Source organism: Eupeodes corollae, chromosome 2, assembly GCF_945859685.1.
Source record: "Eupeodes corollae chromosome 2, idEupCoro1.1, whole genome shotgun sequence".
Classification (NCBI taxonomy): Eukaryota; Metazoa; Arthropoda; class Insecta; order Diptera; family Syrphidae; genus Eupeodes; species Eupeodes corollae.
In genome coordinates this window covers 106356154-106384148 of record NC_079148.1, presented here as the reverse complement: position 1 = coordinate 106384148, position 27995 = coordinate 106356154, and the positions used below count along the sequence as shown (strand labels likewise).

The following is a 27995-nucleotide window of genomic DNA, read 5'->3' as shown; positions in this document are numbered from 1 at the left end:
ATTTCCGACGAATCGCATTTAATTTGAATTTAATTTTTTTAAACCCTTGAATTAAAAAATGTGGAGTAAAATTTCTCATTCAAATAAAAACTCAAAGCTATTTGCGATTTATTTCGATTTATTTATTTATTTTTTTAATTTATTTTGTTTCAAAGATAAGATTAACATTTTTTTATTTTTTATTTGATTCAAATACAATTATTGTTGATTGTTAATAAATATGCTTTTTGTTTTGTTTATCATTGAGATTAAAAAAAAAGAAAACTTAAATTTAAATTGTGTTTTATGATTATTAGATTGAAATTGTTTCTAATAAAATTGTTAATTTGTTATTTTTCATGGTTTGTATATTTTTATTTTGTTTATTTCAAGCAGTGCAAAAATATAATATATTAAGCTATTATTTTTGTTTTTTTTTTTTAGAAAATTTCCTGGAATACTTTTATTTTTTTTTAATTTAGAAAATAAAATTATGTTGTGTATAAAGAAAATTTTATGTTTGCTTGTTTATTTATTTTTTATGTATAATATTTGCTTTTTGCACATAAAAGCTAAAATTAAGATTCCATTTGAGTTTGGTTCTTATTCAAAAGTACAAAATTTTCACGCTTTAATTTCTTCTTTTTTTTATATGCATAATTTTTTCGTTTGGTTTTCTTTTTGTTTTAAATTTAAATTAAAAATAAAATCCGCATAGATTCATTTAATATTTACAAAACATGTTGTGTAGATAACACATTTGATTTTTTTTAAATTAATTTTAAATTCTAGGCCATCATTTAATCAATTAAGTTTTAACTAAGAGTTTTTTTTATAATAAATTGTAAATATAACTTTATCTAATTTTTTCTTAGTATTTTTTTGTTGACAGATTTTCTTTATAATAGATTTTTTTGTTTTTTTTTCTCGAAAATTATTTCTATTATCACATCTTTTTTTATTTTATTTTTTTTTTTCGAAAAATATTTTTCTAGCAATGATTTTCTTTTTTAAGTTATAAATAAAATTAAATAACAGTTTGATAAAGGTTTAAGAAAATATTTTATTTGTTTTTTGTTTTGTTTGATAGATATATAGGTAGGAACAACATAAAATTAATACATAATATCTGTACATATTTATACTTTTGGGAAGGTATCTATTATCGAAGAACAAGTTATAAAAAAAATCAAAATCAAAATTTAGCCTTAGCAGATCAAATTTTCAGAAAACAGTGTGGTGAAAATTTTCGTTGAATTTTTTTAAATGAACGCTTTTTGAAGACATATAGATATTATGTTAATTTAATTTATGTAACGATGATATTTAAATAAATAAGATTAGTATAGTTAGATCACCAATTTCCTAAGAAGATTGTCGACGTGAAATTGGAAGTAAATCAGTTATCGATCTTAACAAACACATTTATTTTGTTACGCGATTGCAAATTTAAAAGGAGTGAGAAATCTTGAAAATGAATTGAATTGTTGAGAATAATTTCACACCACACTGTATTATTGTTTTAATTGAATAAGCAAATTCCTAATTTATTATTACGATCGACGCCAATATTTTTTTTTAAGTTTTATATTTTTCAAATTTGTTTTTTCTAAATCTTTTCGCTAATTTATGATTTGGTATAAAATATTCCATTATTATAAATCCTTATCGTACGTATTACATTTCAGCCTAATTTTGTTTTTTTTTTTTTAATTTTATATTTTAATTATTGATTTTATTTTTGAGAATAATTAGAAAACGCAGTAAGATAATAATACTGTAACAATGTGCATTGAAAAAGATTTATCAATAACAAAACAAAATAATATTCTAGGTTTAATGTAATTATATAAAAATTAACAACAACAACAACTGAAAACAATAAAAAACAAATGAGAATTTAAGTGAGTTATTCAAATCGTTCTTTATATATATGTTTTTTTTGGCAAAACGTATTTTGTTTTTCAATATTTATATTTTTTTTGTATAATCTATCTACAAATCGGTACACATGGAGAATATTTTTGTAAATATTTTTTTGTTTAAAACAATATTTTTAGTACTCCAGATCATCTTCGTCATCGCTGCGACACAGAAGTTTTCTAAAAAATGATTGTGAAATTTATGGTATTTTTGATTTTTGTCTTGTTTTTTTTTTGGTGTTGCATTTAGAAAAATCGTTGTGATTTAAAATTGATTTACAGACTAAAATGCAACAAATTTCTAGTATTTTTATCTATTTTTTGAATTCTGTCTACTTCATGCACTTCACATCTACAAAAAAAATAAAGGTTTTAAAAAAGAAGGAAATTGGATTTTATTTTAAGGTGGAGCTTGATTTTTTGACCATACTGTTCTATTTTTTTTTGTGTACTGTGGAGATGGTGGTGTTGGCGTTTGTGAAACCAGTTTGGTGTTTTTATTTGTAATTTATGTTTGTAAACCAATTCGTTGTGGGTAACTATGGTAATGTCTTAGCTAAATTTAATTGATTTGGTAATGCTGAAAGTAATGAAATGGTTTATAAAGTTTTGAATTTTGATACACTAATAAGAATCACTAAATAATTAAGTTGCAAGGCAAACATGTTTTATTTAAATTTTTCTTAAAAAAAAGATTAAGTTTGTTGGTCTAAAACCTTGACTAGAAGCACCTTTATTAAATAAATATTTAAAATCTTATTGATAATTATTTATATAATATATGAACATTTAAAAAGATTTAATGGAACTAACTCAAAAGTATATTTACTCATTTAAAAGCAAAAAACAGTTTGACAAACTCTCACATGAAGTTTTGCTTGTTAAATTAAGTAAGCTCTTATTTTTTCAATCTTATTTTTTGGATGAACCATACTTTGTACTTTCCAATGGTTGCGGATCGAACAAGTTTAAAGTTAAGTCATCTCTTAATTTTCGTTATGACCGTTATTAACTTTGGACCCAATAATAGAACGAAACCTTGTTTATTTTCAAAACTGAACAATTGTTTTTAACTGCTTTGAGCTTTGATGGTTCATTAAACGGCGTACAAAAAATGTTTCTAATAATAAAATGAAGAAGTATATTTATATATTTTGATAACCCTGTCTAAAAACTGTACTTTTGAAAAAACATTTTCAATTCATATTTCTGGGCACTAAAATACACCACTTACATTTCTTAAATTATATTTGACCTAAAGAATGGATGCGATCACAACAAGTCAAACTATCCGAAATTGGAAGGCACGTTTAGGCCAGTTTTGAACTGAAAAGGATTTTTCGGCTTGCCTAATTTATGTAGCCCTTTTGCTTTCTATAAATGGCTATAGGTCCCCAAAGTGTTTTGATTAAAAAAAACTTAGTGAATTGTATCGCACATGAAAAATACTGTTTCGTTGTTTTTTGAAATCTAACGGAGCAAAATTAAATGATTTGAAACTTGGCCAAAACTTTTAACTATTCAAGTTTTTTAAGCGCACATTTTAAGCAAGGCCGGATTGAAGGGAGGGCAAACGGGTTGGAAGCCCCGAGGCCTCCACAAATGGGGGACCCCACAGTAGAGATTTCGAAAATTTTTGTTTCAAATTTCAACAAGTTAACACTAGTGAACATCTTTTCCTCTGATATGTATTTTTTTTTTGCTGGGAAAGGCAGCTGCTAACTATTGTTCAATTCTTTGATTTCGTGCAGAATTCGTACACGTTTTTCACACCCAGTACAATGTGGTACCGAATTCTGATTGAGATATTATCAGAGAAGAAAAGATGCCAGTTTTTAGTCTTGAAAAAGCTCAGCGACACTGGTTGGTCTTGTCGATCTGAATCTACGAAAGCCTTAGTCGACGGCTATTCGAAGAAGCTCTAACCAGCATATCTTCCAATAAAGAGCAAAAAGACATCGTGAGGAATGAAGCAACGCACCTTCTACAGAAGATTAGTGGTCTCGAAACCGCTTTGTTTGCAACATTTTGGAATGATATCTTGGAGCGATTCAACACTACAAACAAGATGTTACAAGACCCGAAAATGATTCTTGAATCGGAAATGCGTGCACTACAATCATTGAAATCATTCGTGGAATCCAAACGAAATGATTTTGATAAATACGAGGAAGCAGCCGCATCAGAACGAGAAACTTGAGGTTGAATCTGTTTGATTATGGGAAAGCACAATCTTTCACCCAAGGAAAAATACAAGCTATCCGTTTCTCTTACTGAAAGATTGCATGCCTATGAAGCTGTACGTTCAAGATTTTGAATCCTGAATCACATCGAGAAGATAGATGCTGATAATTTGCACCCTGCAGCAGACGCATTGGTGAAAGTGTATCCGGCTGATTTAGAGCCTAGTCCTGGTAATGAGTTGGTTCATTGATTGACTCATACAAAAAGGAAAAGAACTATGGAATAGATCAATCGCCGGAACTATTTTAATACCAAGTTCTCGAAAATCAAAATTTCAGAGCTACATTCCAAAACCTTGAAATTGGATTGAGAATGTATTTAGTTGGTTTCATTTCGATGGTAACAAATTGCACTGGAGAGCACTAATTTTCAAAAATGAAAATTATAAAAAAATAGGCTTCGAACCACGATTTGACAAAACCGTCTATTGAAGCTTTTTCTCCTGAGCAATGAAAGCGATTTACTCCGAGAACTGGATTTCAACGGAATCATCAACGATTTTTCGGCGAAATTTAATTTCAGATAATTCGTTCTTCTGTTTATATTTATACATATGCATGTGTTAATTCACTACTTAACGAATCTACTTGGTTTCACAATAAGTTAATAATTCAAAAACTAGAGTGACAAAAAAGGTTTACTTTATTTTAAAAATAATTTTGGGTGCCCGACGCCTCTGGACCTCTAAATCTGGCCCTGATTTCAAGGCTTATATTTAGAAACTTTCAACAATTCTATGGTTCTTGTATCATAAGAAGAGTGGCCAACTCTTCCCTTACAAGATCCTAAATGTATACACCAATCAAGTCAAATTTTGAAATTACCTATGTAGTTCTGTCTGTATCATTTGAACTTTGAAGTGAGCAACAGCCTTATGCTTAAACCACAACCACGCGTTGGGTGGGTCGCGTTTTCTACAGTCATTTTACCGACCTTACGATATCATGTGCCATAAAGGGCGACCCCCAAATTTGAAAAACGTAATGTAGCTTCAACCTTCCGACAGAAGCGAAGATACTGCTGTTTCTGATTTTTAAACAAAAGAAACAAAACTGCAATAATAATAAAGGGTGTATTCATAAACGTCAGACTAACTAAGAACTACTTGTTCTGCATTCATAAAGTCCGATTTTCGATCGAACTAACCTAGTCGAACTGCAGTACCTACCGTTCATAAACGTCAAACTGTCGTCAGCGTCGGGCAGATTGTGCAGCTGAATTTGTTTGACAGCAGAAAGAGCGGGAATTATTAAAACAATTTTTACAACAATAAAAAGGATGAATCGGCACTAACTCGTGATTAATTTTTTGATACAAATACATAATTTAATTTATTGTTTTTAATCAAGTTCAACAACATTTGTTTGGTTCTCTGTCGATTATAAACTATGTTTACATTAAAATCGGACGAAGTCACCACTTTTTGTTTAGTGCAGACATTCTGCATTAATAGTGCGTTCAAAAAAGCATCAGAAAAGAATTGCGATTGTATTAGGGCAGGTTTTCTGCGTTTATGAATACACCCAAAGCTTTTATTCGTCAAAGAGCGACGAAATAGAAAATCCTGCGGTGAACTCATTATAACGATATTTACGATCTAAAGCGAGCACAAAGCTTGAAGTAACATTTCAGGTTGCCTCTTAAGAGTTTATTGTTTCAATTCAATATTTGTTCTATGAAGAACTTGAATTAGTTGTACTTTAAAAAACCTAGGTATGTTTAGCTTGTATATCTCTACTCTACCAAAAATTCAATGCAACTACCGAAAATATAGATTCTGCTCGAAAATTATACTGTCTAATGTTTACAGGAGCAAACAGTTAACAAATAAGGTTCAATTTCAAATACTTGTAAGTCCCATTAAGAATTAGGTTTGTTTGCTCAACCTATTCAATTATAGTATCAAAGTATAAAATTTAAAGATTTAAACCCAACAAATTAGGTACATTTTATTTTTATTAGAGAAAATTACATTTAAATTGAAAAAAAGATAGAATTATTTTTGCCTTGCAACTGGTTGAGTGTTAATTTTAAAAGTGTTTTTAGAGTGTTTGCCAATTAAAACCTCACAAATATTACCTCATTAAATATAACCAAAAAATACAAAAGATAATAATCTATATCATGCCACAAGAATTAACAAACAATCTAATTATTTTTCGCTTGCTAAAGCTTAGTTGCAAAAAAACTAAAATTTTCAATATACTCTTTAAAATAAAAACTAACCGAAAAATTAAATAAAGATATAAAAACTCAAACAATTAAAACCAATTAACATGCATTTAGTTTTTTTTTTTCATTTTTATTATTTATTTGGACGGATTTCTTTTTTTTGATTAATTATTTATTTAATAAATTAATTCTTGCGATCCTCGCGCATTGAATTTAACAAGAGAGTGACGACATAGTTATATCAGGCATAACATGGATTTTTACGAGCTTGCATATTAAAGAAATATATATATAACATGATTTAAAATATAGATTTAAATAAGTTTTCTTTGTATTTTTTTTTTGTTTTTAAGTTTAAAGATTTTAAAAAACATTTAACTCTATATTATAGAATAATAAAAAAAATCATTTAACAAAAAATTAAAACTCACTCTTCTTTTGTTGGAAACTTTTCGGCATACACCCGTGATGATTTATTACACGCCTTGTCACAACACGGACAATACCAATAACTCAAGACACCAATTGATATTGCAAACAGGACATTTGGTATTATTAAGGATAGTACCAGATGCTTGAGATTATCCTCCCAAGAATATCGTCCAATTACAACCTCGGGATACGCTCTACTGTAATAGCAAGCAAACGGTCTTCCCACGGGGCTAATATTTTTTTGTTTTTATAACATAGAAAATGTTAATTCTAAATATTTTTAATAATGATTTAGAAAAAAAGTTACCCATATTGCTTGGCAAAAATACTACAATTTGTCATTGGAGGATAGCCACAACCTTCGGAATTTATTAAAAATTTGGTGTAGCTTACATCCCAAATAACTGTGTCCAGGTCTCTGGGATTCTTTTGCCATTCATCAAACGGAATTCGTGTGTAGTTCACGTACAGTTGATGGCATCTGAAATAATGAAGAAAATAAATAAATTCAAAATAGTTGTAGTAAATAGAGGTTTCATAGAGTTAGAGAAATAAACATACCGGGGATAAGTACAAGTCTACTATTTTGTCAGGAAAAGGATACGATATGAGGGTTTCAAGAATAATAGATCAAATCGTACTTTGTACAAAATGTGTCGTACACTTGGAAGAATACGCATTTTTCTTATTTTTCAATTTTATCCATTTTTAGACTTGATAATATTCCTCCCAACACAAAAATGTATGAACTTATTTAACAAAAGTAATTGAAGTTAAGGAAAAACTAAGAAAAAGGTCTCTAATTTCTGACTCCTTAAGGTGCATCTAGATTAAAAACTTTTCTGATAAACACTTATTCAAAAATACAACATAAACAACAACTTTTACTGATTGCTTTTAATATTTTTGCTTTGAGTTTTTCAAAAAAAAAGATAAAAGTAGTTAAAAGATATAATCTCAAATTTTTGAAAATATATTTGAGTCGAAAATCAATTTTTACCAACTTTTGTTTAATTTTCTTTTAAGTTTTTTGTTTTGTAAAAAGAACTGTCGATTCGATTTTTCTCAAAATTTTTCAGAATGTTGAAAACAATATTTCCTATAATTTAAAATTATTTTAAGACCAGAATCGCAATTTTTTGAAAAGATATTTAAGTCGAAATTCAATTTTTACCAACTTTGAGTAATGTTTTTTTTTCGGTTTTTATTTTTTATAGAAAAAACTTTCAATTCTATTTTTCTCAACATTTATCGTTGCAAAAAATTGTTTTGGAGATAAAATCGTTTTTTATGTGTAAAATTTTCGAGGTGACAATTTTTTTTTTAGTTTTTTTTTGATTTATAAACAAAACCATTAATTTGATTTTTTTCAAAAATATACATATTTGGTATCACGTTACAATATATTATATAATAAATAATTCAAGTCTCTTGCGTTTTTGGTTTTTGAGATATTTAGGGTTGACCAACATTATGACCTTTTTTAAAACTGCTATGGTAAAAAACCGCCCACGCAATTTTCTTGAAAGCACTTTTTGCATTTTTCTGTCTTTTTATCTATATATTAAAATTTATTTAGAGTCGATATCTTGTCTGGTTGTTGAGCTATGGACAATAAAAACAACGTCGTGAACTTACGTACACACGCACGCACAGACATCTTTCTAAAATCTTTTATTTGGACTCTAGGGACCTTGAAACTTCAGGAAATGTCAACATTTTACATTACAATTCCTATGGGGAGTTAAAAATGTAAGAGACATTTTAATACAAATCTATCGGCTAGTTTTTAAGAAAATTCGAGTTTTCGATTTTGACCAAAAAAAATTGTATGGAGCCTACGGTTTGTTATAGTCTTAAAAACAGAAAAGAAAGGCCTGACACGAATCAGCTCAAACCATTAATTTCCAAGTTTGAACATAATCGACCCAACGGTTTGGGATGTACAAGGGTAGAGGCTAGAAATCGGTGACCAACTTTTTCGACTACTCTAAACCTCAAAATCGAAATTATTTACGAATGCAAAACTTGTCATATTGCTCTTAAATGTCGCAAGTAAAAAGTGCTGAAAAGTATCATAGTTTTATCTCTTAAGTCTAGAAAGCTCTAACTAATCATCTACAGGTATTTGCAAATATGTATAAGATCTCTTAAGCTCTTAAATGTCAAGCTACCCAAGCTTAATACAGTGAATAGAATATTAAAAACAACTTAAAACAAGAACCATAATAATAATTTCTACCTTTTGAGTTTAATGTCTTTTAATTCTTGTAAAAAAAGCTTTAAAATGAGCTTTACAAATAGCTAGCTAAATAAACGGTGGACCAAATTCAAGATTTTTTCTGAAATGTAATACAATGAAAAAAATAAGAAGAAATGGTAAATTGATCCAATGATGACACTACTACAGAATCCAAACCGAACTGTTTTTCTCTGTGAGTGTATTGGTTTGTCGAAAATTATTTTCAAGTTTTCTGACCCCCAAATCCGGTAATTAATTTTTTTAGTAGATGTTGCAATGAAAATACGTTTTATTAGAAAAAAATGGTTTTTCGCCAAATATGTTATCCAATTTAATATTCAAGGTGCCCAAATCGCGAATCCTTTAACTACTGAATCAATTGAACGTTATAAGTGAATAATCAGCGATCTTTGTATAGCATTCTTCTGCTTCATTTCGGCTAAAACCTCTTTTCCAAAAGCACAAACTTTGGAAAAAATACTTTCTGTCAAGATTTCGAATGGCAAAGACCTGTCAGGGTCAAAATAACTTTTGCTTTCAAAAGAAACCATTAGATTCTATACCCTAAATGAAGTTACGATGTCTATTGACATCTTTTTTTACATAATTCCTGCGTTTTCAGCTTAGTTTTTATTATTAAATCGGTTTTTAAAATTATGTTTTAGGAATTAAATTTGTCGGTTTCCAAATAAATCGAAAACATCGAAATTGGTTTCTTTAAAAAATACCGAATTTAAAAAACTAAAGAAATTGATTGAACTTACTTAATCAGTGACGAAGTGCAACCCTCTCTACATGAGCTCCATGTACAATTTTTAATTCCTTCTGCATAAATATGATCGATTACAATGCATGTAACAGGTACTGGGTCGTAGTCTGCAATAATTGTTGATATTGCAGGATCCACAACAAATGGGATTAAAAACAAAAAAGCAAAAACCGATAATATTGCTGTTGTTCCTGCAATTAAAAGAAAATACAAATATTTAATCATAGTATGAGTACAAGACAGGAGGTATTATATTTACAAACCTAGGCACACGGATGTGTAAAATTTTGCCTTCTCCAAGAAGGTCTCGATTTCCTGTTCCTCCTCGCCATGCATTGACTTTGTTCGACTGCTATTCAGACTGACTTTACTGCCAGCCAAACTGTTAGTTGACGCTGTTGGCGTGTGTATTGATATTGATCCGCTTGAACTCCTCATACTTCTCATTTTCGAATGACGGTGATTAATTTTGAATTGTTTTATAAATTTACTCTTCAAAAAATACTTAATTTCTATTATTTTGTTCTTTTTTGGTTTTTTTGCTATTTTTTAGTACATGCGATTTCAATTTTTGCGATATAATATTTTCGATATGAATTTTGTTTCCGAAAACAAAAAAATTACAACCAAAGAAGAAATCAAAAATCAAAATCGAAATGAAAATGATCAAAAATTAAATTGTTTTCTACTTTTCTTCTGCTTATATTTTTATCATTTTTTTTTTATGCGAAATATGCTTGATAAATATAATATTTTGTTTTTATTTTCCGAAATATTAGACAAATATTTTAAAGAATTTTGTTTTTGTTTTAATCTTTTCTTTTTACAATGTGTTTTGTTTGAACTGCATATATATGTATCTTATGATTTCGTATATCGTACAATTTTCTAATTTTTTTTATTTTATTTTTTAAAATTCTTTTTTTTTCTTGTATTTATATTTATTTTACTTTAATTTTATATGTTTTTATTTTTGGTTTTATTAATTAATTGTATCACGCATCCCTCCAAAACGATTGGCCTTTTACATTGTTCTTAAAAAACAAAACAAAAAAAAACTTAACTAATGAATGAACTAATTTAAAAAAAAATAATTGAACACTTTATATTTTAATTATATATAAAAATTAACAACAAAAATTATAACAACTGGAAGAATTCAATTTCGTGTGGATAAAAATTGAAATTGTTTGCTTTAAGAGTGTTTTGTGTTTTTTAAGTTTGTTTTTTTCTTAAAAAGTGTTTGATGGCTTAATTGAAATTTATTTTACCTAAGTAATGATTTTTGTTTTTGCTTTTGTTACTAGAAAAAATATTATTACTAATATTGTCTTTGAAATATATATAATTTATGTAATTATTTACACTTTTGTATTGAAATTAGGGACAAAAGTATTTTTTAAAAAAGGGGGGTGTTGTAGAGTTTGAAAATAAAACAAACAGAATTGTGTGTGAGAGAGAAAGAATATAAGAAATAAAATCAAAATTTTCAAAACACAAAATAACTATATTTATGTAGTTATTTGTTTATTGTAATGCAAAAACTCCAGGTTGGTGAACAGGGCTATCTTCTTGAAGTAGAGGAATGCCTGAAAAGAACAAAGAATAAATTCAAATGGTTATTAGTAATTTTTAAAAATATTGGATTTCAACTAAAATCTAATTTAATTATTTAGTTTTTTTTTTCTATAGCTAAGGTTTTTGAATTTTGTTTTGGTTATATGTATAATAAATTAAAATAAATTTGTATACTATAGATTTCGAAAAAAATCATATTTTAAAAAAAGATTTGGAAAAAAATGTTGACTATTATGGAGATTATATTTTGGACACACAAGAATGTGAGCTATATTTAATATAAGAATTCTAAAACTATCACAAAATCGATATTCTAAGATGTTTAATATTTTCTTATGACTATAATTATTTTAAAGATTAAAGGGAATAAAACTATAAAAAAAAACATATGACAACTAGTCAGTCGTATTAATTCAACGAAATATTTGTTAAACACCTAAGGAGTGAATTCTTAAATTTAAAGCAAAAATTAATGAACTTCTACCAAAAATATTGTTGTCATAATAATTTTGCTTATTTTTTTTGCCTAATTATGTATTTTCTATACAAATTTTTTTATCAGTCAATATTTTTCGTAAAAATCGATGGTTTCTCTCAAATTTTAGCTCTAGCAATTTTTCAATTCGGGGCCAAATCAGGGCCTATTTTTATTAATTGTATTTGCATTTTAATTGCATTCATTCTTATCAAGAACTTTTTTCAAAAAATATAAACAAATTCAAACGAAGAAATTTATTTCAAAATATTCCGATACTTTTTTGTTTTTGTCATAAATTAAAAACTTTTGTTGAGATTGAAAACATTAGTCGAATAAATATGTTTTTAAGATCTTTAAAATTTGTTGTATTTTTTATAAATAAAAACAATTTTGCAATTTTAATGAAATAATTTGATCAACAAATTATATCTAAAAAACCTGTAAATATTTTACGCAAAGGTGGGAATTAATTATTTTGTTTCTTAAAAATTGAGAGCTATGTAGTTAGGTAAAGAAGTTAAAAAAAAACATTAGTGACACCAAATATACACTTTGTTAAAAATATTTTTGTTTTTGATTTGGTTGGGACAGAATATTCCTGTTACACTGCTATATTTGTATTAGGTTTAAAAATTGAGAACTTATCAGGGTACGAGTTGTTCATTTTTCAAAGTGGTAAAATAATTTTAAAAGAAAAAAATATGGACTTTGATGGTTAATAACTAATTATTAATTTTTAAATAATATAATTAATAAATTGTAAGGAATAAACAATGGAAAACATCTTCACCTAGTTTTGTAGTAAATTTCAAAACATTTGTTTGCTACTTTTTACTTGTTAATTTTTTTAAATCGATGCTGTTCTCTCAAAAATAACCTTTGAGAATTGATGATTTTTAGTATGTGTTAAAGGATAAGTTTCTAGAAACCTAAAATTTAGTTCATTTGTCCCGCAAAAAGGAGCAAAACTTGCTTCGTTCAGAAAGTCGCCTTCTTTTGATATTGAGGTAGAAATCGGTTGTCGAAAAGTATTGAAATACAGTGTCAAAACTGCATATTTCTAAAATTTGCATTTTTAATTTAGTTTTTACTTCTATGACCCAATGAAACATTAAGTAAAATCGTCTCCATTTGCATTCTTTTCCAAAAAAGTATTTTTGTTGTTTACTTTCTTAAACCGTATCATGGAACAAGGAAAAGGTACTTTTTCTATCCATAACTGCGCAAAAACACGCTTCAAAATTTTATTTACAGAATAAGTCAAATGTTTTCAGCTGGAATATTGTAGAAATACTGATATGCTTTAATTTTCTGTTTATTAAAATTAGTCATCAAAAACAATACATAAATTATTTAATTATTAATTATTTTTAAGTAAAAAGTAAAACTTATATCTACGCAATCATTAGTTGTAGAAAAACTCTAACATTTGAAAATTTAAGAAAATTGGAAAAGAATCTATTAACAACGCTATTTTGTTTGAAGTCAATACTTAATTTTTTAAAACTTAATCTTTAATAGTTTTGTTTACTTTATGTACAAAAACTGTCAAGAGAATTTGATGATAATGTTATATGTAATTTGTTAAATAAGATCAAATTGAAGTCGATATCAATGCTGTTTCTTTAGATATTGGAAAGTAAAAAATTAGTCCTGAAGTAGGGAACTGTTTTGCATAAGAGTTATTTTAAACGTAAAATATTTTAAACAGCTAATTTCCACACAGAAAATATATTTGTAAAATACGAATTTAGAGAAAAACATTTCAGCGCCGAAATATTATCCACTAACAAATTGTATTAAACCCATTCAATACTATTTTGTGGAAATATTTGCGGCTCAGTGTTGAAATGCAAACAAAACAATCGTTTTGGAAATCAAGAAATTCCCTATCATCATTATGTCAAACACTTTAGTCAAACAATTTGATTTCGGGCTAAGAAACTTGTCATAACCTACACATACATTTCGCCAAAATGTCGTATTGACTACCAAAATATTTAACAACACTACCTTATATTGAAAAATTTATAAATACGGGTAGTCTATATGACAACAAAGAAGCTTTAATACCGAACATTTTTATATTGACTATCCTGTCAAATTAGATTATGCTTTTCAAAAAAAATTGTCATATTAACTACAGCTTTTGTCAAATTGAATACTGCAGTTGTCTTATTGATTGCAATTTCTTTCAACCAAAGCTGTCATATTGGCTACCACAGTTGTTATAATTATTTACTACCGAGTTGTTTGAAAATTTCTGATCCGAAAATTGACAACTGAAAACTGTAAACTATCACAGTCGTTGGCTGAAAATTGACTTCTTAATAGTCTATTTGACTTTGAAAATAGTAAAGGTAACGTCTTTTTTTGTTCTATGTAACAAATTTGTTTTTAAAATTTGAAAAATTATTTTCAATATGGAAGTATTTTGAATAAAATATCACTACATATCAGTAATGCATTCTGCAATGTTGGTCTTAAAATTGACGTTGATACTGCAAAAATGTGTGTTTCAACTTTCCTTTCAAAATGTAGATATTATAAATTCGATTCCGCAATGTCATAAAACTAAGAAAGAGAATTATATTATATACTGTAAATAAAGTAAATTTAATATCATTATCATCAGCTTTGCCTTTTTAAAAGTTTCCTATCATGCAATTTTTCTTATTGTGACTTTTTAATGTAGATACACAACAACTACAATCAAATCCATTTATAATAAAACAAAAGAAAACAAAACATTAAAGTAATCCATAATTCCACCGCAACCACCATCACCACCACCCAGTGATATCTCCATGTTCTTTTTCTTTTTAGTTTTATACTTTGAATGAATAAATATACTACTTTTTTTTGTATCCGCATGAATTCACCGCAGTCACGCTATAAAGTACCTATAATAATAATCTACCAATTCACGACAAACAGAATCAAAAAGAAAAAATGTGTTAATACTTTCTTCATTACCGACTACTGCACATTTTTATATTGTTTAATGAATTTATGACTAAGCAATGAAACTGGTAATCATACACAAAATAAATTTAAGGATCTCGTACATCCTTATTATTAAATCTCTAAAAATCGGGGTCAACAAGGACTAAATGTGAATGAAGTTAATTTACAAAAACTCTATTTAAAGTATCTATTTTTTCTAAATCTACCACTCATAATGTAGAAACGTGTACATCTTAGTGTAAGGACAAAAATATTGTTCTTCTAATTCCTAAAATTCAACAAACTTATAGATACATGATGGTAATATTTATTTTTGTTTCTTAATAAAGATATTAGTTACAAAAGCACATGATTTATTTTAGGTTATCCGCGATGACACACAACTCAACACAATTTTCAATGAAATTCCGCTCCAACTGAAAGCAGATAGAATATAGACAGAGAGGTTTTTGAGAATATTATTTTTTCATAGAAAATAAAAACATCATCAGCGCCTCTATACGAGCAAATGAATAGTTTTCTCTTTTTGTTTTGTTAAAATTTAAATTTTTGTTAGCTTACTAAATGAAAACAAACCAAAAATGTGAGAAATACTGTGGGAGAAAAAAATGTAGCCCTTACGTGACGGATCTCATAGCGCCATAACCTCGTCGCCTCCTCCTCCACCAGTATCACCCAAGTTACTCTGCGAGCCCATGTTGTTCTTAGCCAAAATAGTGTCCGTATCGACACAACCCTTGAACCGCATCTTGGCATCGTCACCCACGTAAACGGTCTTCTGACAGAGAATCAAAATGATGCAAGAAACCACAAAGAGTACGGTGGGAACTGTTGATGCAATTACGAACTGCTGATAAGTCACTTCCAGATCGAATCGTGCCACAACGATTTCCTTCTTGGTTGGGGCATAGAAGCATGGGAAACGGGCCCGGGCATTGTGGTCGCTGCCATCACGGCCGAAATCCTTCAAGAAGTCACGGCACTCATCCTGAAGGGTGTTTACACAGCCCTCCAGGTTTATCATCAACCGCGACTCGTTCGAGATGGTAAGATCGACGTCAGGCGGAGCTATCTCGGCAATCGGCGAAGACACCGCCACATGCAGATAACTGAGATACGTGAAGTTCGTCAAATCCGTCAGCATGTTGTTCTCTAGCACTGATCCGTTTATGCAATCCACCGCCTCGACCTTGTCCGAGGTGTTTTTGATAAAGTAGCACGAAGCCATCACCACGTTGTCCGCCGATTCGTTCCACACCTCCTCCTCCGTTTCAGAGTTTATCGCATTCTGACACTGCGACAGATACACCTTGTCCCCGCTCAGAATCACTACATTCTTGTTCCTGGTTGGAATGTCGACACACCTTCGATCACAGTTGTACGGAGTCCTTATCTTCCGACAGGTCCCGCGATTGCACGAAAACAATCCGCTTATGTCCATGCAGTTGATTTTACCCCTCCGCCCTGAACACTTAAGCGGTTGGTCGCTATTCTTGAACACACACTCAAAGGCATCGGTAATATTGAGGCACTGTCCAGCCGTGCAATTGAACGTTCCCGTTAAGTTCTTGCACTCGTCATTAATGCAACGCGCCTTGTCAGCGCGCTCCTGATCGATGCCATAGCAGGTCTTATTCGCTGAATTCGTGCAATTCTGGAAGGTTAAATTGGTGCCATTGTTTCGCAAATTGACATAAATCTGAATGCAGGCGCCAGATGTTTTACTCAAACACCATTCCCCGCAGGAGCCCCATTCGCAGTTATCCTTGTTGACAGCACGTGTTGTTGTGCACATGACCGGGGTGGTATCAATTCCGCTCTTGAAAGCTCTCGTCGATGGCATATAAATGGCAACAGTCAAATACACCAATGCGACAGAACTGAGCACCAGAGTCATCTGGCAAATGCATATTGTGCCACATATGCGGTTGTCCTGCGGTGGCACAATCAGATCCTCGCTGGGCACCTTTTTCTTACCCATATCCTACGCACACGTCCTTCAAATTTGTTTGAACAATCAATTCTTCCGTTGTTGTCGTTATCGTCGTCGTCTTCGTGTTGTTGTTGGGTTTATAGTTGGTGAGTCGAAGTCGAAAACAAAGCTGATGAATGACAGCTTACAGCTTACAATGTGCTGAATTGATTAAAATTCGAACAAAATTAATTTGAAAATTCAAAACTCAAAATTAAAAAATCACTTAGGACGGAAGTGGTTCGTTTTTAGGAATCTTTCCGATGGAGAAACATTTTTCTTTATTTTTTTCCTTGTTCTCGTTTTCGAAAGTTTCGCAAAGTTGGTACTACGCTTTATGATTCATGTAAATTTTTTTCTAGGTTATGCAACGAGAATAGTGTTGTATATGCATGTATGTAGTTATGTGTGTGTGTATGTGTATGACGTATATGTATCACATTTGCTGAATCAATCACTTTAATTTTTAAAGAATATTATTTTCCATTGTTTCTTGTTTTTGAGTTGTTATTCGCTTAATTAATTCAGGTCACAACAACGTTTAATCAACGGAACAGAAAAAAAGGATTCGTTTTTTGTTTTATTTGTCAAAGGATAATCAAGGACTAAATTGAAATTTTCTCAGCACAATCGATATGGAAATCACAATCTTTGTTCACGAAACTTTAGGTACAAAAAATATATGCGGAAGGAGGAAAATCCTTTCTCTAATTCAGTAAAAGGATGTGTTATTCCTTGTAGTTTTGAAAAATTATATTTATACACCGCTATACACAATCCGGAGTTAGATTCAATTTGAAAACTTTGTTCACATTACATTATTTTTTGAGAAATTAATTAAAATTTTGTTGGCTTATTTTATTGGAGTTTTTACGAAGAAAGTCTCGTATTAAAGCAAACACATATTTAAGGACACTCTATAGCTCTGATGCGGTATGCTAAAAGATTTCTAACTTTTCAAATAGTATGGTCGAGAATAAAAATATATCCCTGCAGAAATCAAAGCAGTGCGCGCGCATTGAATCAATAAAAGTTTTTCTCTCTTTTGGATTTTATTTTCTGTTCTTCATACTATGATGATGATGATATGTTTCGTGGTGAGGAGGATCAAGGGTTTTGGGGACGAGAGGCGAAGGTTTGTGCCATATAATTTCCTTTATTTTCGTTACCTACTTTTGTGTACTGCCTGCCTGCCTAGCCTACCTACCTATACCTGCCTGCATGCCCCAATCCCATATATTTTAGCTTTTGTTGAGTAAAACAGTTAAAAGGGAAACTAAATTTAAGGACAAGTGAACTGAAAAGGCTTCTTTGCGCTGTTGGGTTGTTGGACTGTTGGATGTGGCTTATATGTAGAAGCCTAGAAACAATATTTAGATGGTAATTTCTGTCAAACTAGGATATTTTTTCTCTGCAAGCCTAAGGAACCAAAAACAATATAAATAGATATAAATCTACAACAGCGATTTGTATGGAGATTGCGAGTCAATTTTTCCTTTTTTATTTGTTTTGTTTTTCTATTAAATTTTTTACCAAAGGACATGCTGTTTTGACAGTTTTATGTTGACCTGGGCATTAAAAGGAACAAAATTGATTGATGAGCTTGCTAAAATTGTACACGAATATTGAAAGATTATGCGGTGAGATTTATTCTGTTTTTTTTTTTTCTTTTGAAAAATAAAATCCAGGATTTATGTTGCTCACACATGGATTTAATGTTATTAAATATGCAAAAATCTGTTGTAATTTTAATATTTTTAAATTCCAATCACGCACATCAGGCAAAAAGGATGTTTTATATTAAGTAATTGAACACTTGCATACAAGAAAAAACCTAAGGAAGAGAAGAGATGTACATATACGAGTATGTGTCAGATATATTGTGGCAAGGATTTTGGAACACTTTCAGAATTTCAAATTGGGTATAGAAAAAATATTTTTAGTATGTTTGTTTACATATTTAGGCCAATTAATAGGTGAACTTATACACAACTGGATCCATAAACACGTGCTTGCTTTTATTGCTTAGTAAACCATAATTTATTGTAGACGTTAACTTTCTTTTATTTCGAAAATAAGAGAAAAAATAAAATAGAAGGTAAGTCCTTTCTTGTGGATTGCTATGGCGTACATTACTTGTTCTGCCCTTTGAATTTAGAGGAAAACTTAATTTATAGAGAACTTCAATAACATTTTTTTCCTATAATCCAGAAAAGCATTTGTCAAAAAAGTACTTAATTAGTTGGAATAATTTATTTGAGTTAGTCGGGATTTACCAATGGTCTTTATGTCTAATCGTCCATCATACATAGAATGAGTGAGCTATCTTAAGGCAGCCACTCACGCCTTGTAATTTGTATTTAGTATTTTTTTTTACCAGGCTTATTTACTTAATGGTTCAACTTCAGTTTAACTACTATGTACCTACAAACATCTGCTTCTATCTAATTGAAGATTTTAAATACCAGCGGGACCTTCTACTGGAATGCCACTTTATTAATTCTTAAGAACTTGTTATTTTGAAAAGTATTTGAACTTCTTTAAATTTCTTTTATAAATCTTTAAATCCTGTTTAGTTATTTTCACTTTCATAAAGTCAAGTCCTTCAAAAACGAATTGAAAGTAAAGAATGTACAAGACGAATTAAAAAAAAAATCAATAAGTACTAGTCCTGCTTGTAGTACTTCAAGTTTTTCAAGTACAAGTACCAATGTTACAAAATTAAATTTTTAAAGAGGTCTTGCCTGATGAGTTGTACTTATGGCAAATACTTTACTACTTTATATGCCGAATTTGGTAAACTTACTTGTGAAGCATTCAAATTTTCTATTTAAAGACTCATACTCTTCAAAAACTATTGGAAGTTATTACAAATTTAAAATGTATAATTGAGAAACATACACAAAACGTAGAGAAGTTAATAAAATTATGTGATCAATCTAAATTTAACAGAAGTTCAAAATCTCAGCGATCATTGAAAAAAAATCATGGGGTGGAATCGACTAAGGTGATAACTGGTTATCACATTTTTGATAGTCAAATCGACTATCAACGAGCTTTGCGCCTGTGTAAGATGCTTCAACTGAATTTAATTCGATTGAACAATTTCAGACTCAAATTGTCAAAATTCGTTGTTGCCTTGGTGAAATTTTAAATTGATTATTATAAAATATCTAAATAAAAGTATCAAATTGGCTGTTTTGAATATAACTCTTTTCTTTCTTTTTTCGAATGTCGTAAGCTTTGTTGGTCACAGGAATGAGTTTTAAAAAAAAAAAAACAAAGTGAACTAAGAAATGTTCCAGTCGTTTGTGTAATTGTCTGGTAACTCTATTCGGAATAAACATATTTGTTTGAAAATGACTATCACATTTTTTTGTGATAGCTTTTTAAGTATAAATTTGACTTTCATCTTACATAGATTAAATTCAATTATTTTGAATGTCATTTATCAATAATCACCTAAGCTGATTTCACATCTGATCAAAATCCACCAAAAAACTTATTCTGACAGATAAAATTCAAACACCAATCAAATCACCGTTGTTCAGGATAGCGAATTTCCGTCAAAAAAAATGTCTATTAGTACAAAACACAGTAAAATATCTTTCAAACATTTTTCCGGATTGTTTAAATGATAGCTATAAGTGGTTCTTAACTGAAACAGATTTCAAAAGATCTTAAGATGAACTTAGGGCGCATACAATATTTTTGTTTAAATTTCCATTCGACCTAATTACACTGGGATACAGCATTTTGAAAATAAAAAAAAAAAAAAAAGAATAAGAGACCTTAAGGATTTCTTTAAATTTTTTGTTTGTATATGCATTTTATATGTACAATGTATTTCAGCACAATTTCCTCAAAAAACATGAACAACAATATTCCTCGAAATACGAAGAAGCTGGGATGCGACCCACACTGATAACTGTCCATCCCGTCTGTCGATTTGTCCTGCTTAAAAGTTTGTAGGTTTTCGTGTTGTGTTAAAAAAATGTCAGTTGAATTATTCTTAAAAAAATCAAAATTAAGACCAATATTTTTGATATAATGAAATAGTTTTATTTCAAATTCTAGTTGTTAAATACATTTTTAGTCGTAAAAATGTTTACCAATTTTACTGGCATTTCTTAAAAATTTGTATTTCTTATATAAACATATACAAACTGGATGAATGAAATTAATTTAATAGATATCGAAAACCGAACATCAATTTTTACCAAATTTGCGTATTATTATTTGTTGATTTTATTTTTTTATGAAAAAAGGGACTTGTTTATTTTTATAAAAAAAAAATATTGAATATCGAAAACAATATTTTCTATGAAATAAAATAAGTTTGAACCCATTTTTTTTTATTTTTGAAAAGATATTTGATTCGAAAGTAAAGTTTTACCAAGTTTTGTACAAAAAACTGTCAATTCGATTTTTCTCAAAATTTTTCAAATTGTTGAAAACAATATTTCTTATTAGCTTTAATAAGTTGAAAGCAATAATCTCAAGTTTTTGAAAAGATATTTAAATCGAAAATTAAATTGGTAAAAACCAACTCTTGTGTTTAATTTTTTGTAAGAAAAACTGTCAATTAGATTTTTCTCAAAATGTTACCAGATATCAAAAACGTTATTCTTCGTTGCACTAAATAGTTTTGGAACTAAAATTATTTCTTATTCGTAAAATTTTCGAGGTGACAAATTCTTTTTCTATTTTTTTGAATTTGTAAAAATAACCGTTAATTGGATTCTTTTCCAAAAATATACATGTTTGGTATCACGTTACAATATATAATATAAAATTTAATTCAAGTCTCTAGCGTTTTTGGCTCGTGAGATATGTAGGGTTAACCAAAATTTGTACCTTACCGTCTTTCTAAAAATCTTTTATTTTGACTCTAGGGACCTTGAAACGTCGAGAAATGTCAACATTTTAAATTCGACTAATCGGACCCATTACAATAACTTCCTTTTAGAAGTTAACAAGCTGTGTGGGAGGTATTAACAAAACACTTTTTATTTGAAAGGCGCATGTATGCCATTAAGTGCGGTATATGACATTATTCAAATGCCCGCCTTGGCTTCTTACGGTGGCACGGATCCGATTGGTCAAATTTTCAATGACTCTTCCGCATAGATTCGGCTAAAATTGATCGATGGCCTGTTTTATGTTCATCTTTAGGGCATCAGTCGATTGTGGTTTATTTGCATAGACCTATGACTTCAAGAAACCTCACAGGATAAAGTCTTGCGGGTTCAAATAGCTTGACCTTGATTGCACATCACCCCTGCGAGAGCTGATGTGCAAAATGTCAATCGTGGCGTTTACTGTGTGGATCGTAGCGCCGCCGCCGCGCCGCCGTCCTGCTGGAACCACATATCGTCTAGATCTATATGGTTCATTATGGGTCATAAGAAATTAGTTATCATCGTTATGTAGGGCTCGTTGTTATGTAGGGCTCGTAGGTGAAGCTAACATCCTTTTCAAAAAAGTTCGAACTAATAACGCCTTAGCATCGGCCCAAAATCCAAACCAAACGGTCACTTTTTGAGGATGCATTATCAATTGGTAAACCATTCATCCAAAAATACGACTCGTCACCAAATATGAGTTTTCGGCCAAAATATAGGTTCTCTTCCGAACGATTCGAAGCTTACTCAGCGAACGAACGGCGTTGTCTATGGTCATGAACTTTAAGCTAATGTATCAGTTGTATCTTGTTCGGGTGTAGGCTTAAAATTCGCCAAGTTGAAGTCTGCAAAATGCCGAGTTCTTGTGCACGGTGAGGAATAGACTGCCTTCGGTTCTGCTGTACACTTTCCTTGAACGTACGGTTGTTGCCTGATTGTTTACTAAACTGGAAGTCTCAAATTTGGCCACAAAACGTTGAAGAGTCTACTGTGAATTTTGATAATTAAGTTTTATCATTTGAATGTATTGTTCAATAGTGTAACTTGCAATGATGATTTGGCATAAACAATTGAATATTAAACAAAATATTTGACTGATGTCACCAAAACAAAAGGCCACCATGGGGCACCAAAATCTTTAGTATCATACAGTCATGATTTTTGAATATTTTAATAAATTTGAAAATTAGAATGGCAGAATCATCCACTAAAGCCAACAATCCCATCTTCCCGACTTAGATGAAGTTAAAATTGTCATATTTAAACTGAAGTCTAACAAGCCTCTGTAGCAGATGGGCTTAATGTTGATCTTTTCAAAGAAGCTGTTGATAATTTGGTTAGGATCATGCACCAACTTATCTATACAAAATTGTCAAAGAAAACCATGCCCGATTAATAGAACTTCAGTATTGTTTGCCTGAGATTAAAAAAAGGAAACCCTCTAAATATCACCAAACATAAAGGAATCAATCTACTTAACATCGCATAGGAAATATTCTCCCACCGTAGTGAATGAATGCCTTAAGCCCATAGCTTTATACAGAGTACGGTAAGAAAATTTCCCGTATTTTTAAACGTTTATATTTAAAGCTCTTTATAGATAAATGGTAATGTTTAAAACTAAGTAATTATTTTATTTAGTAAAATGGCGTAGTACTTAATTTAAAAAATTGAATAAAATTTGTCTGTTAAGTTGCTTATTTATTTGTCATTGCCTTTAAAAATATGGGAGATGTTTTTGCCGGACCCTGCATTTTCACATTGCGATAGATCCTGGAAAAAACCAAGAACATCAAATCAACCTCTTTATCTTCATCAATTTCAATACAGCATCTAAACCCACCACCTTTTCATCGCTGCATATGCATCTACAGCATCTACAGGGACGAGCTGTATAGAGCCATGTCTAGTTTGAGCATCCCTGTCAATCTCGTCCGTTTGTGCAGGATGACCATGGAAAATTCACGCTGCTCCATAAAGGTTGAAATCAGCATATGCTGATTAGATTGACATAAAAGGAAGAACTCAGGGTGATGACAATTGATCTTTTGTAAATAGTGAAAACACAGGCGACAAAAATGTGTTAAGAGGTTAATGGGGGCAAAACAAAGTACATGCTGTCATGAAGAAAAGACCTACAACACCGAGTACGTCTCGGTCAAAACGTTACCACCGATAGTCGTATATTTGAGTTAATTAAGGACTTTGTCTACCTAGGCTCCACTATGACCACAGAATACAACAACACCACCCCTGAGATCAAACGAAATATTGCATTTGCTAACTGCTGGCTGTTTCTTTGGGCTAAGAAAGCAATTGAGTAGCAAAGCCCTTTCTCGAGCGACCAAAGTGTCGCTAAATAAGACCTTCATCATCCCCATCCTACTAAACGGTGCAGAGTCTTGGAATATGACAAAAGCGTATGAAAGCACCTTGGGTCGTTTCGAGAAAACTGTTCTTCGCGTGATCTACGGTCCCGTATATATAGGAGTTGAGTGAAGGAGTAGATGGAACTAAAAGCTTTACGGGCTGTACAGCAACGCAGACTTAGTCAGAAGGATAAAAGTTCAGCGACTGAGATGGCAAGCTGAAGTAGAGCGCATTGAAACCAATGTCCCGACATAGCAAGTTTTCGAATCCACGCCCACTGTACATCGCAGTATACGAAGGCTGAGGATCAGATGGAGCGAGCAAGTGGAAAGTGACCTCATCTAACTTGGAGTGCGCAACTGGAGACATCCAGCTAGATGGTTGTTGGGTGAAGCTACTTATCAAAACAAAATATATATTTTAAAACAGGATAACGCTAAACAATAGGCAAGGGTTAACAAATTGAGAACAGAATTAAAGCACACAAATTCAGTTTCAGTTTTTCTTTTGTTTTATTTTAATTTGAACTTTTTTAAATCAAATTGTAATTTTATATTTATAAATATCTTGGTCATTAAGATTGTAAGGATTAATTATTATTAAAGCCTTGAATTTATAGAAAATCTAGTTAATTACTTTTATACCTACATTACCAGAATCTATATTACAAGAAAAAGAACTTCATTGTCAAGAATTTATGACGCATCACTAACAAAAATAATTAGTTTGATCATATTTTTTTTGGCTTTAAGGACTTTATTACTCTTGACCATAATTAGTTTTTGTTTCTTAATTTCAAACTTTTGTTTTGTTTGATATCTTTCGATGGAATTGATTACTTAATTCATGAGAAATAATGTAAAATATAGAAACATAAATGCGTTTTCCAAAAATTCATTATTAGATTTCAAGTTCAAGATAAAATGAATCTAAAAAATACCAAGCCTTATCACTAATTACAAACTTGAATGAAAACAAAGAAGTAAATCCAAAACAAAATCAACTTTAAATTAGACGAATAAATAAATGATTGTGGTGTATTTTTAGTAATTATTTCTTTAATTATGCCTTCAATTAATTGCCTATGTTTACAACTTAAAAAGAAATGATGGCTTTCTTTTGGCCTCTGCACAAATATATATATGTTAAGTACATATAAGTACAATACCATGTACATCTATCCGCGAGCATGTTTAAAGGAAAATACATTTCAACATCAGCATTATGGGACACACAGGACATAATCTGCATGCAATAAAATTTATTTTTTCTTTTTATATCCTTTTTTGTATTTTCACCACACCATACATTAAGGAGACTGTGCTAACCTATAGACCTACAAGCCTCAACACAAGGCGAAGGCAAGGCACCGCAGCCAATTTTGAAAATATCCTTTGTATCACACTGTCTTGGGCCACTTTCACTGTTTTTTTTTTTAATTTGTTTCCTTTGCCTCACATGTATGTCTGTATATGTAAACGAAACAAACACATATGCATATCTTACGGTAATGGTTACTTTCTCTATATTATTAATGTAAAAAAATTAGAGATGGCGTTACATGTGCACATGCAGAAAATAAAAAAAGGAAGACATAATTGTTTTGTGTGCCATATATGGATGTACGTAATGACCGTACTGGGTGAGAAATGATTAAACAACCACAACTCACCTGCAATAATAATTATATCACTCACAACAATGACAATATATCCCTGTAACTCGAACGCGAACGTGATATATACACAATATACTGTTGTATATATCCTTTGAAGTATAAATTTTCCTGCAAATGGAGTCCGTTTTGTACCTAATTTATTTTTAACGCTAGCTGCTCCGTTGTCCGCGGATTGTCTTCGGTAGACAATTTCATTGATTTCTTCCACAACGCTCGTCGAAGGAATTCTTAAAATATTTATTATAGTATTATTATTCAAAGGACTATTTTATGTTTATTTTATTTTAAAGTCCTTTCTATAAGGTGGAGTTATTCTAATACGAGTACACTTATATCATCACAAAAACTGTTTGTATAGCACCAGTGAATACCACCAGCGAGCGAACCAGTGCACTTGAGCTGGTTGGTAGGTATAACGAGTTCCGAAGCAGGACTCTGTATGTCTCTATATATTTTATTGAGGAGGAGATCCTTTGAGCAATTTATTTTTATTGGTTTTTCACAAAGAATTCAAGAATTTTCTTCTAATTTTAATTTTTCTTTTTTTTTTCTACAATATTCATGTATCCGCATGTGTTTATCCGCACTTTGAATAATTGTAGTTCCGAAGAAGCACTGGAGAGGAAGGATATTTTCAATTGGGGTTCGTGGTTTTATTCTCACGTCATTTGTAAACAACGTCCACCAAAACTGAAAACTGGAAAATTCTTTTTTTGACACTTTTGTTATAGGGAGGACGAGTTCTGTTCTGTTCTTTCCTTCGTGTTTTTTTTGTGTTGTAGTTCCTTTTTTGTTGGATTTTCGGTTTGGTTTTGGTGAGTTCCACAGTAAGCTTTGAGTGCGCATGTCCTGTGTAGGCTTGACTTTTATCTCTGGGAGAGCTTCAGCTTACGGATGGTGAAAGATAGATAACATGAAACATTGATGGTAAGGGAATGGTTTATAGGTTAATTGAAATGTGGTGTGTTTGCCGTGTGGTAGTCAGGTTTGGGGTAGGAATGGTTTGCCTATTGCAATAGTTAGGTTATACCTTTACCTATTCTATATACTGGTTACCTGATAAAAGCCATTGGTGTTGTTTAGTTTCGGGCCGTGGTTTATGTTATTACTTTCCTTCAAAAATTGTTTGTTTTTTAGATGTTTTTCCATCGGGTGGCAGCACGTGCAGAAAATTGCATTCGATATGTAAGTGGTATTAGCCTTTTAGTTTTATTGATATTTCGTTGTTGTTGTTTATGTTTGTTTTTGTAGCTTCTTTCAAGATTGTGATGAGTCATCGGACTTATGTTCCAACATAAATAAAGATTGGAATACAGAAACATTAGCGAAATGAGTAGGTAGGTAGATAGGTTAGGGTATAAGAAAGAGGATTTTGACAGAAATGGGAATCAAGTGGTGTTGACATATCTGGAAAGGCTTTCAATACGTAAAGCATTCTATATATAAAGATATCAGTTGATTTTTTGAGATAAAGTCCTCTTTTAAGGAAAGCACTTCAGCCTAATGTTATTGGTTATTTAAGTCTCTTGGGTAAGTAGTATTTAAAGATATTTCAAGAGGACATTATTACAAGAAAAAAAGAAGGATGAAAGTATTTTACCACATCGACTTAAGCCTTAAATATTAAAAAGGATTTAGGGGATTTAACATTAAGAACAGGCTATTTTTTTTTTGGAATTGGTTCAATTGAACTTTATTAAAAAATATGATCAAAAGTGTAATAATAAGCTTTGAATAATATCATTCTTTGATTGCAAGAATTAAGTAGCATTAATCTTGTCTGAGTGTCAAATAATATAGAAAGATGGGAACCTGAATCATATGAAAGATTTTATTGCAAAATAATTGTTGTTTTCTAACACCAATGGGAAACATTGATATTATTTTGCTTATGTTTAATATTGATGTCTTCAAAATCTAGCTAAATTTAGAAAGAAAGAAAAACTTACATAAGAAAATAATTTATTGACACTCTTCTTAGCATAAAGCTAACATTTTTTTTGTCAATATTAAATTTTAATTTGTCTTGTTCAATTCTGATATAAAAAGGAACAAAAGTAATATTGAACAGTTTTGAACTTTTTATTTATAGCTAAATCATTTCTTTTAATTTGTTTTTATTATTCGAAAATTGTTACGAAGCAATATATTTCTATATTTTGAACAAAAAAATTAGAAATTCAATGGCCAAAAAGAAGCCGAATATTTTTAAATATTTTAAGTACAAACAAGCCATTTAAAAAAAAAAATTAAACAATTTATATTTCGGATCTCCTAGCAGATCTTGG

General features: G+C 30.3%; 2 protein-coding genes across 6 annotated transcripts in view; one reads left to right on the top strand and one right to left on the bottom strand.

The window, feature by feature from the left end:
* The window catches only part of LOC129945909 (cilia- and flagella-associated protein 298-like), a 100648-nt gene that overhangs the window by 37680 nt on the left and 34973 nt on the right, over positions 1-27995 (top strand). The window lies entirely within an intron of this gene.
* LOC129945908 (protein tipE-like) lies at positions 101-26403 on the bottom strand. Of its 5 annotated transcripts, none has more exons than XM_056055874.1 (6): positions 25702-26403; positions 10024-11349; positions 9756-9951; positions 7057-7230; positions 6749-6979; positions 101-2481 (listed from the first exon to the last, which is right to left on the bottom strand). In XM_056055874.1, the coding sequence occupies exons 2-6, from the start codon at positions 10205-10207 to the stop codon at positions 2454-2456; spliced, it is 813 nt and encodes a 270-aa protein (XP_055911849.1). In that variant the 5' UTR covers positions 10208-11349; positions 25702-26403; the 3' UTR covers positions 101-2453. The 5 variants fall into 5 exon arrangements, with proteins under 5 accessions (XP_055911849.1, XP_055911850.1, XP_055911848.1 ...); XM_056055875.1 differs by having other exon boundaries at positions 101-6584; positions 25702-26402; XM_056055873.1 differs by having other exon boundaries at positions 101-2081; positions 25702-26401.